At 50.2% G+C, this 11,177-nt stretch overlaps 1 protein-coding gene across 1 annotated transcript in view; it reads left to right on the top strand.

Moving 5' to 3' along the window:
• Positions 1-215: 215 nt before the first annotated feature.
• The window catches only part of GXYLT2 (glucoside xylosyltransferase 2), a 105,322-nt gene continuing 94,360 nt past the window's right edge, over positions 216-11,177 (top strand). Inside the window, exon 1 of the mRNA XM_086939403.1 lies at positions 216-1,691. Coding sequence (XP_086795529.1) covers positions 1,462-1,691 — 230 coding nt within the window. The 5' untranslated portion in view covers positions 216-1,461. The remainder of the gene's footprint in view (positions 1,692-11,177) is intronic.

Below are 11,177 nucleotides of genomic sequence, written 5' to 3'. Positions count from 1 at the left end.
TGGGGGGTCATGGGTCGGAGTGGGGTGTCTGCACGTGCTGGTGGAGAGGGCGGCTCTGGGGGAGCTGTTGTCTCTCACATGCAGCCTGTGGTAGGAGGGGAGGGGACGGGCCCGGGGGAGGAGCCTCCAGTGATTGATGGGGCGTCCACCCCCTCCTCCTCATACGTGGTACTCCATGACCTGCCAGCACTTCGGGGTCCTGGGTCCCCCCGACAGTCCGGGCGGATCGAGCTGAGAAGGAGCGCGACCCTCGAGCGGCGGAGGGCTGGAGCCAGATCCGGGGGGGGGCAGGGTGGAGGTGGGGGCGCTTGGGGACCCTAAAGGACCTCTGGGGCAGAGGGGGGCAAAACTTGAACGGAAAAGAGTCCCCCTCCCTGGGGTGGCCAGAGCATCTGCCCCCCTTCACCCTTGGTGCACAGGCACTCGGCGGTCCCGGTGGCCGGTGCATGTGTGTGCTCGATCCTGGGAGTCTTCAGGGGGTCTAGAGACCCCGGGGGTTTCCGAGGCTGATGATCCGAGGGAGCCGGTGAAGAGGCGGAGTCTGGTGAGAGGCGGAGTCCAGTGTCTCCAGGGATGCAGGGAGCGTCTGGGACCGTAGGGGGGTGCACGGACCTCGGGGACCCTTTGAATGAGGGGAGCCTGAAGATGCACACGGCTTGATGCCCGCGGAGTCCCAGAGCCTGAAGTCACTGGTGATGCACGGAACCTTGGGGATGCAGGGATGCGGGGGTACTCTTGGGATGCAGGGACCCCAGGGTTTCTGGAGGATGATCGCAGCCTGAAGGTCACCCATTGGATGCACGGTCCTGAGGATGCACGGACCCTGAGGATGCACGGTCCTGAGGGGTGCACGGTCCGCAGGATGCACGGATCCTGAGGGGTGCAAGGTCGGTCCTGAGGCTGCACGGATCCTGAGGAATGCACGGACCCATGAGGGGTGCACGGTTCTGATGGTGCACGGACCCTGAAGCGTGCACGGACCCTGCAGATGCACGGACCCTGAGGATGCACGGACCCTGAGGGATGCACGGCCCTTGAAATGTGCACTATCTTGAGGATGCACGGCCCCTGAGGGGTGCACGGACCCTAAGGATGCACGAACCCTGAGTATGCACGGACCCTGAGGGTGAACGGTCCTGAGTATGCACTGACCCTGAGGGTGCACGGTCCTGAGGATGCACGGCCCCTGAGGGGTGCAGTACCCTGAGGATGCACGGATCCTGCATATGCACGGACCCTGAGGGTGCACGGTCCTGAGAATGCACGAACCCTGAGGGTGCACGGTCCTTAGGATGCACGGACCCTGAGGGTGCACGGTCCTGAGAATGCACGGACCCTGAGGGTGCACGGTCCTGAGGATGCACGGACCCTGAGGGTGCACGGTCCTGAGGATGCACGGACCCTGAGGGTGCACGGTCCTGAGGATGCACGGACCCTGAGGATGCACGGACCCTGAGAGCCATGAAGCTGCACCGTAAGCTCGCAGCCATGCTGCTGGGCTGCGGTTTCTTGCTTCTCTTGTACCACTTGATGAGGAGGACTTCGGAGGAGGCGAGTGAAAAGAGTCCCCCGGAGCCCTCCGTTCTTGGAGCCGCCCCCTCCCCCGCCAAGGAGCCTCCATCTGGGCCGGGAGAGCCCCCTCGGACCCCGACAGGCGGCGGGGGCGACCAGCCGCTGACTCCAGTTGCAAAGTAAGTGAGAAACTTCTCTAAACAAACAAATGTTCTTCCATTTTTCCAAGTAAGAGCGTCTCTTGTGACCACTGACAGCCAAGACGCTCTCCTTGTGCAACACCAGCCGTCATTGGTCGATTGTGTGATGTAAAAACACACAAAATGATGGACGGAATGTTGCACAATGGCAAAACACTCACCCCCAGTCACAGATCTGGGTTTAATCCATCGTTATTTTACTTACCAAGCCACCCCAGTTCAGACTTGGCCATATGCAAATCAGTCTGACCCTGTGCCTCATGGGAACAGTCCAGCCCGAACTGCCAAGCCAGGTCTTCCCTGGACATGCATCCTAGGACCGGTTTATGGCTATCAGCCGTCTTCAGCCAAGATAGCTTGACTCCAGTGGCATAGTGAGCACGGGACCCACGTCTGGGCATACCATTCCCTCATAGAGTGAACAGCAAAAGACACAAGATGATGGACGGAATGTTGCACAATGGCAAAACAGTCACCCCCAGTCACAGATCTGGGTTTAATCCATCGTGGAACAGGTATGCTCAGACGTGGGTCCGTGCTCTCCATGCCACTGGAGTCAAGCTACCCTAGCTGATGAGGGCTGTTATCCCTCAAACTGGTCCCAGGATGCTTGGTTCTGGTCCAGGGACGACCTGGCTTGGCAGTTCGGGCTGGACTGTTCCCATGGGGCACAGGGTCAAGACTGATTTGCATATGGCCATGTCTGAACTGGAATGGCATGGCAAGCAATAAAACGATGGATTTTGGCCTAGATCTCTGTACTGGGGTGAATGTACGACATTGTTCTGCATTCTGTCCATCAATTGTTCTTTGTGATTGTGTGACGTCACCATACATGGGTGTCACCAGTGCCACCACTATTTATTTCAGGGTTCGAGCGGTTAGTGACGTGAAGCGTGTTAGAGTAATGGGTGGAAAGCTCTCACCTGCCCTGTCCTACCCCAGGAAGGATGCTTGTGCAATCACAATGTCATAGTGGAATACAGGCATTTGAGCATGTGACGTCACAATGGGATTCTCCTGCGTTTTCACTATCCTGTCTGGGCGCATTTGACGTCACAGTGAAACGCTCCCGTAAGAATGATTCTGTGATGTCACAATAGACAAGAAGATCTAAAAGCCTTTCTGTCCTATTATAATTTTGACTATGTGACGTCACAACTTGATCTCCTGCGTCTTAAGTATACTGTCTGAGTGTTTGTAACGTCACAGTGAAACGCTCCTTTGCCTTCGCTATCCTGGTTGTGTTCATGTGACGTCACAGTGAACGCCACATCTCTCTTCCCTATCCCGACTAAGTCCTAGATTGTGCGATGCCATAATATAGTAGAGACCAAGCGTTCACGGCCAATCAGAATGTTTGAGTATGTGACGTCAGTATGGGATCCTCCTACTTCTTCACTATGCTATGGTATTGCTCACATGACGTCACAATGAAATGCTCCTGTGCCTTCGCTATCTTGGCTGTGCTTATGTGACATCTCACTGAGGTGACGTCTCCTCATGATAGCTTGAGTGTGTGACGCCATAGTGCAGGCGATAGAGAAGGGACTCGTTGGATTTCTCTTTTCCAATCAGAATTTTTTAATGTGTGACGTCATGACCGATGGGGAGGCTTCTCTGGCTTTACTGTCCACTTAAAAGGTTTAATTGTGTGAGCTCATAATGCTTGAGGCAGGGATGGGTATTACTTCCCCTTTCGTAGCCAATCAGAATGCTTGATACTTTGATATCACAATAGATGGGTTGCTCCCTGTCTTCACTGACCTAATACAGCGATTGATTGCAGTTTTCTGTAGTTCTTACTGTGCTTTTTAGTTTTCAGAATTCTGTACTCTGCAGTGCCTTTCGTTTACAGTGCTCTTTGGTTTGCAGTGCTTTGCAGTGCTCGTTAGTTTGCACTGATCTTTACTCTGTAGCGTTCTTTAGTGTGCACTACAGTTTGGCTTGCAGTGTTCTGTAGTGCTTGCAGTGGCTGCTAGTTTTCACTTTTTCACTGTTCTTTACTTTACAGTGCCTTTTGTTTACAGTGCTCTTTGGTTTGCAGTGTGTTGCAGTGCTTGTTAGTGTTCACGGTTCTTTACATTCCATTGCCTGTTGTTTACAGTGCTCCTTGGTTTGCCGTGGTCTATAGTGCTTGCAGTGCTTGTTAGTTTGCACTGTTCTTTACTCTGCATTGTTCTTTAATTTCATTGTCTTTCGTTTGGAATTCATTTTGGCTTGCGGTGTTCTGTAGTGCTTGCAATGTTCTTTAATTTGCAATGACTTTGATTTGCAGTGCTTTTTGGTCTGCAGTGTTCTGCAGTGCTCGATAGTTTGCACTGTTCTTTACTCTGTAGCATTCTTTCATTTGCAGTGTTTCGTTTGGAATACATTTTTGCTTGAAGTGTTCTGCAGTGCTTGTGGGGTTCTTTAGTTTGCCGTGTTCTGCAGTGCTCATTAGTTTGCCCTGTTCTGTACTCTGTAGCATTCTTTAGTTTAGTTTGCACTACAGTTTGGTTTGCAGTGTTCTGCAGTGCGTGCGGTGTTCTTTAATTTGCAGTGTTCTGCAGTGCTCGTTAGTTTGCATTGTTCTTTACTCTGTAGCATTCTTTAGTTTGCTCTACAGTTTGGTTTGCAGTGTTCTGCAGTGCTTGCGGTGTTGTTTAATTTGCAGTGTTCTGCAGTGCTCGTTAGTTTGCATTGTTCTTTACTCTGTAGCGTTCTTTACTTTGAACTACACTTTGGTTTGCGGTGTTCTGCAGTGCTCGTTAGTTTGCATTGTTCTTTACTCTGTAGCATTCTTTAGTTTGCTCTACAGTTTGGTTTGCAGTGTTCTGCAGTGCTTGCAGTGTTCTTTAATTTGCAGTGTTCTGCAGTGCTCGTTAGTTTGCACTGTTCTTTACTCTGTAGCGTTCTTTAGTTTGCTCTACACTTTGGTTTGCGGTGTTCTGCAGTGCTTGCGGTGTTCTTTAATTTGCAGTGTTCTGCAGTGCTCGTTAGTTTGCATTGTTCTTTACTCTGTAGCGTTCTTTAGTTTGCTCTACAGTTTGGTTTGCAGTGTTCTGCAGTGCTTGCGGTGTTCTTTAATTTGCAGTGTTCTGCAGTGCTCGTTAGTTTGCACTGTTCTTTACTCTGTAGCGTTCTTTAGTTTGCTCTACAGTTTGGTTTGCAGTGTTCTGCAGTGCTTGCGGTGTTCTTTAATTTGCAGTGTTCTGCAGTGCTCGTTAGTTTGCATTGTTCTTTACTCTGTAGCATTCTTTAGTTTGCTCTACAGTTTGGTTTGCAGTGTTCTGCAGTGCTTGCGGTGTTCTTTAATTTGCAGTGTTCTGCAGTGCTCGTTAGTTTGCACTGTTCTTTACTCTGTAGCGTTCTTTAGTTTGCTCTACACTTTGGTTTGCGGTGTTCTGCAGTGCTTGTGGTGTTCTTTAATTTGCAGTGTTCTGCAGTGCTCGTTAGTTTGCACTGTTCTTTACTCTGTAGCGTTCTTTAGTTTGCTCTACACTTTGGTTTGCGGTGTTCTGCAGTGCTTGCGGTGTTCTTTAATTTGCAGTGTTCTGCAGTGCTCGTTAGTTTGCATTGTTCTTTACTCTGTAGCGTTCTTTAGTTTGCTCTACAGTTTGGCTTGCAGTGTTCTGCAGTGCTTGCGGTGTTCTTTAATTTGCAGTGTTCTGCAGTGCTCGTTAGTTTGCATTGTTCTGTACTCTGTAGCGTTCTTAAGTTTGCTCTACACTTTGGTTTGCGGTGTTCTGCAGTGCTTGCGGTGTTGTTTAATTTGCAGTGTTCTGCAGTGCTCGTTAGTTTGCACTGTTCATTACTCTGTAGTGTTCTTTGGTTCTTTAATTTGCAGTGTTCTGCAGTGCTCGTTAGTTTGCACTGTTCTTTACTCTGTAGCGTTCTTTAGTTTGCTCTTCACTTTGGTTTGCAGTGTTCCATAACTTACACTGCTCTGTGGCCTGCAGTGCTTGCATCACGCGGCAGTCGGCTCCCTGCTTGCAGCAGGGGGCGCCCCCCACCTCCTCCCTCCTTTGAACTCTGCTCGCTTCTAATCTCGGTTTCTGACCCGTTTCCTCTTTCCTGTGTCTGCTCAGATGAGTCGACCAGATGTCGGTGTTTGTTATTTCATGTTGATATTCCGTGGCCATCTCAGGATGCAGGAACTGCGTGCGGCCTGTGGGGGGGGGGGGGGGGGGGGGGGGGCAGAGAGGGGGAGGGGGGATGCCACTGCTCGCCAACTGCCCAACACCCCCGAGGGCGGGGCTCAGAGTGAGCCCCGGAGGGCCTATGAAGGCCTGGTCTCCGGGCTGATGGGCGTCCTGGGTGTGTGTGGGGCTGGGGCAGCGGTGGGGCGTCTTACCTCGGGGGAGGTGGCTGCTTTCCCTGGTATTCTGAAGGAATTTGCTGTTTGTGATGCCAAACGCTGCAGCATCTGTGGAAGACTGTAAATGAAATACAGAACACAATAACGTTACACAACAAATCAAAATCACAACACAAAGATTAACAGTCTACAGCAGAACAGAATGCAACACAACCATATTAGAAGAAATAAAAACAAGCATTTGCCATGCAATAGTTCTCGCATTAGGAAAGTTTGAGCTATTGGTCTTGTAAACGACAATTTTTTTTATTTATGTGTTGGTTTTGAAAATAGCTACATTAATAGCTTTGTCATTTACAATGCCAATACTTATAACTTTCGCAAATGTGACACCTATAACCTTGCGTTGCGCTGAGTGATGCTATGGTGGTGCTGAGTGGTGCTGTGGTTGCGCTGAGTGGTGCTGTGTTGGTGCTGAGTGGTGCTGTGGTGGTGCTGAGTGATGCTGTGGTGGTGCTGAGTGGTGCTGTGGTTGTGCTGAATGAAGCTGTGGTGGTGCTGAGTGATGCTGTGGTGGTGCTGTGGTGGGGACTAAGTGGTGCTGTGGTAGTGCTGAGTGATAATGTGGTGGTGCTGAGTGATAATGTGGTGGTGCTGAGTGATGCTGGGGTAGCGCTGAGTGATGATGTGGTGATGCTGAGTGGTGCTGTGGTGGTGCTGAGTAATGCTGGGGTGGCACTGAGTGATGCTGTAACGGTGCTGTGGTGGTGCTGTGGTGGTGCTGAGTGGTGCTGTGGTGGTGCTGAGTGGTGCTGTGGTGGTGCTGAGTGATGCTGGGGTAGCGCTGAGTAATGCTGGGGTAGCGCTGAGTGATGCTGGGGTAGCGCTGAGTGATGCTGGGGTAGCGCTGAGTGATGCTGGTGTAGCGCTGAGTGATGCTGCGGTAGCGCTAAGTGATGCTGGGGTGGCACTGAGTGATGCTGGGGTAGCGCTGAGTGATGCTGGGGTGGCGCTGAGTGATGCTGGGGTGGCGCTTAGTGATGCTGGGGCAGCGCTGAGTGATTATGTGGTGGCGCTGAGTGATGCTGTGGTGGTGCTGCGTGGTTCTGTGGTGGTGCTGAGTGGTGCTGTGTTGGTGCTGAGTGATAATGTGGAAGGGGAGAAAGAAAGAAAGAACGAAAGAAAGAAGGAAGAAGGGAGGAAGGAAAGAAAGAAAGGAATGAAAGGGAGGGAGGAAAGGAAGAAAGAAAAAGAAGGCTAGAAAGGAAGGAAGGAAAAAAAGGAAAGAAAGGATGAAAGGAAAGAAAGAAAGGATTCTAATTGCAAGTGTCAACATGAACAGGCTTGTTTTGAGATGTAGTCCCCAAATTTGAGATTCGATGCCAGAGAGGGGCTGTGAAGGACGGAGAGGCGACAGGCAGAGACAAGCATGTCCTGAGGTGTAAAGATGGTCTTTTGAAGGCCGTTTACAGCCTTCCACATGGTTTTCTGGTGTGAGAGCAGGGGACAAATGTTTTGGGGTGCCATAAACTCGCCCGTGAGGTGTGAGCTCCCCCTCCCTGTGGCTTTCTTTCATGGAAAGCTGACTCGCAGAATCCCTCTCTCCGTTCAAAAATATTTCTGCGGTTTGTTCTGGCTGGCGGCGCCTCGGCCATAAATGAAAGATAAAGGGAAAGACTGCGGCATAGAGCGCAAGGCAGAAGCGGGCTGTAGAGGGGAGAGAGCGCGCGAGGGGGGGCCTACAGTTAAAGAGAGAGAGACCGGCGGCATACTCAGAGGAGAGAGAGCGCGCACAGGACGGGTAGAGGAGATAGAGACAGTCAAAGAGATGGAGAAGCTGAGACAGGCAGTCAAAGAGAGGCAGTCACAGAGAGAGGCAAGCCAGGCAGTGGAGTGAGATAGAAGCATAAAGAGTAGCGAGGCCAAGTAGAAAAGACAGGCAGACAATGTCAATGGAAGATAAAGAGAGATAGGCAGTCAAAGAAAGCAAGAGACATTCAGCGGAAGAAAAAAATGCAACAGGCAGAGAGAGCAAGTCAAAACAAGTGCACACCTAGCGCAATCGCAAAAAAAAATACCTTGTTCATTACTTGGGAAAACTGCCACAAATTGAACTTGTTTACTCTGAAAATTGATTTTTGGGGCAACTTTGAGTTAGCACGTCATTGTCATTTAAAGCGGCACTCTGCAACGTGCCAGAGTGCTTCATTAGTTCATCTGGGGAGGATAATGCGAAGCATCTCAGCCTCTGTGTCTCGCCACTTTATAAATTCAAAGTAGACGGAAAGAGCGTGCGAATTGGACAGACGGAGAGGGTCGGGCCAAATCAAAGCCCTTCTAAGAGGTATAATTTGGACGAGAGAGAAAACTAGGGAGGCGGGAGAGCGGGGAGCGGATCCCTTTGAAGCACGGCCTCGCGGCCGTGAAAGTGAGTGAAACAGCAGGGATGTAATTAGGGGGGAGGAGAAGTGAGGCCGAGCGCGCGCTGGGGTGAATGCCTGAGGCCGCTGGGGAAGCTTCCGATGCCTGTGGGAGGGAGGCTGATGGGTTTGATGTGGACGCGCTTTCCGCAAGAGTGCACCACATGAACTGGACGAAATCCACGGTGGTTTCAGAGCTTGGTTTGCCCTCTATACTCTCGTCTATTTATCCCTTACGGGATAGAATAGTCGAGACCTAAAAACACAGCGCACAATAACAAAACAATGCTGTTATGCAACATAAAAGCACAACAACACAAAACAACTACACAGCACGCCACAATGCAAAACCACAGACTTGGAAGTAACCCAATATAAACAGTATCAGAAAAATAGCACAACACATACACCATTACAACACCCACAGCAACACAAAACATACTTTTGAACAAGACAACAGTGAAACAAAACAAAAATACATACAGCACAACAAAACAAAAATACAAAATAAACACCACTAAGATAAGAACACATAAGAACAAACTATAATATTAATGCTCCATAGTACAAACACACAACCTGACATCACTGTTTCATTGGTGTGCTGTTTATGTTGGTTTGTTATTGTGCCGTTGTGCCACATTGGTATGTTGTCTAGTACAGAGGGGTTGTATTCTTGTGTTGTGATTGTGTATTAACATTTTTGGTGTGTGTTTCTTTGTTGTGTTATTGATATATTATTGCGTCACGGTCGCCATCTGTATTGTTGAGGTGTCTTATTGCTGCCTTGTGGTGTTTTATTGGGCCTGGATTGAGGAAGCGTCAGACTGCGTGGCCCCTTGGACTCGGCTCGTGCCATCTGTGATGTGGTTTACAGGACCCTGGAGCCTTCTTTTCTTCTTGTGGAAGAGGTGTGGCGCAGCGGCCAGGGTGCCTGACTCTGGACCACAGGATTCACGGTTCGATCCCTGGCGCCGGCAGCAGGTTGGCCCAGCACCATGTGACTCTGGGCAATAGCTCGCATAATCTTCCCGAGGACCCTCAGCGCTGGGACACCACTTCGGAGGTAGCTGTGCGCTTTACAAACACTGGTATTATTATTATTAGAAGTGTCTGTGTGATTAAGAGCATCTCAGTCAAAGAGTTATGTTTCTTGGCAGCAAAAATCAAGTCGGGCTCTCCGTTGGACCTGGAGCCCCCGGCTATCGTGCAACGGGATCTGATGGCCCTTGCCTCCACTCTGTGCGCCTTCCTTAGCTCCTCATTTGAAGCTGGTTCACTCCCAGCTGAGTGGAAACAAGCGATGGTGATTCCCCTCTTTGAAAAACCTACTCTCGACTCCTAAAAACCGATGAACTTCCACCCAATTTGCCTGCTTCCAAAATGGCCGAAAAGCATGTTAACTCAGTTTATGGAGTTCATTGGGGAAGATAATCTTCATGAGACTCAATCTGGATTCAGGCCGCAGCATAGCACGGAACCCGCCTTGCTTCTTGCCTCTGAGACATTGCGAAGAGTGGCTGGTGTAGGGAGCACGGCTGCCCCGGTCATGCTGGCCTAAGTGCAGCGTTTGACACTGACTCGCATGCTGTACTATCGGAACGGCTGTCGGCATAGGGCATAAGGGGACGAGCTCTCGACTGGCTCGCTGATCTGCTCTAGGATTGCTCTTTTCAGGGTTTGCAGAAGTCCCACACCTCTGACGCCATCCCTTTTCGGCATGGAGTGCCTCAGGGCTCGGCCTTGAATCCTACCCTTTTAATGGGTATCTCCACCAGGGTGGGAGATGGTGTCATATGCTGATGAGTCTCAGCTCATTATCACACTGGCGCAAGTGATGGCAGAACGGCAGCAATTTTCAAATCTTGCTTGGTTGACCGTGCGGCCTGTATGCAGGCGAGCTGTCTGAAGTTAAACACAGACATGACCGAGGTGATGGTGCTGGGGGACGCAGCCTTCTGTCTGGTCCACCGCATAGTGGCCTGATGTTTTGGGCCCTTTACTGGTACCCGAAAAATCTGAGCAGCGTTTTTGATGAACAGCTGTCTTTTGATAGCCTGATCAAGTCCACGGGGGCACCTGTTTTGGGGTGCTGAAGCTGCTGGGGAAGATCTTGGAGCTAATAACAGATTCAGCAAAAATAAAAACAATAATATAGGCCCTCCTGGCGTCCAGGCTTGATTACTGTAATGTGTTATATTTGGGGGTCTCTAAAGGCAGATTGGGAATGCTTCCAAGAATACAGAATTCTGCGGCTCGGATGCTACTATATAATCCAAAAATGCGTTCCATCAGGCCAGATCTTGCTAAATTGTATTGGCTCCCTATTCAGCATAGAGTCACTTTCAAAGCTCTCTGCTTTACGCATAAGATACTGAATCAGAGGGGTCCGAGCTACCTCTTCCCTTTGATTCAATCCTACACTCCTTCCGGACACCTGAGATCCAGCGAAGCAGCGCTGGCAGCCATCCCTAGGGTGCGTAAAGCGCATCTAATGCAGGTTGGCTCTAATGCTTGCAAGATTATTTACCCTCCAAACCTCTCGAAGAAGGCAGCTAAGACTTTTAAACACAATCTACTCAAACGCTATCCTGAAACCCTCATCTCTGGTACCTACCTATGTGCATCTAAGGGCAAAGTGATAAGAGACTTTATCTTCTACACGACCACCAAAGCCAGTGGAGAAGAGTTTCGTCCCAAAGCTCCATGTAAAACCCCACGCGGTTTCCGTATTAATATAACTCT

The sequence above is a fragment of the Lissotriton vulgaris genome, chromosome 9 (assembly GCF_964263255.1).
Source record: "Lissotriton vulgaris chromosome 9, aLisVul1.2, whole genome shotgun sequence".
Classification (NCBI taxonomy): Eukaryota; Metazoa; Chordata; class Amphibia; order Caudata; family Salamandridae; genus Lissotriton; species Lissotriton vulgaris.
The sequence above is the reverse complement of the archived record's forward strand: the minus strand, read 5'-3'. Positions and strand labels throughout refer to the sequence as shown.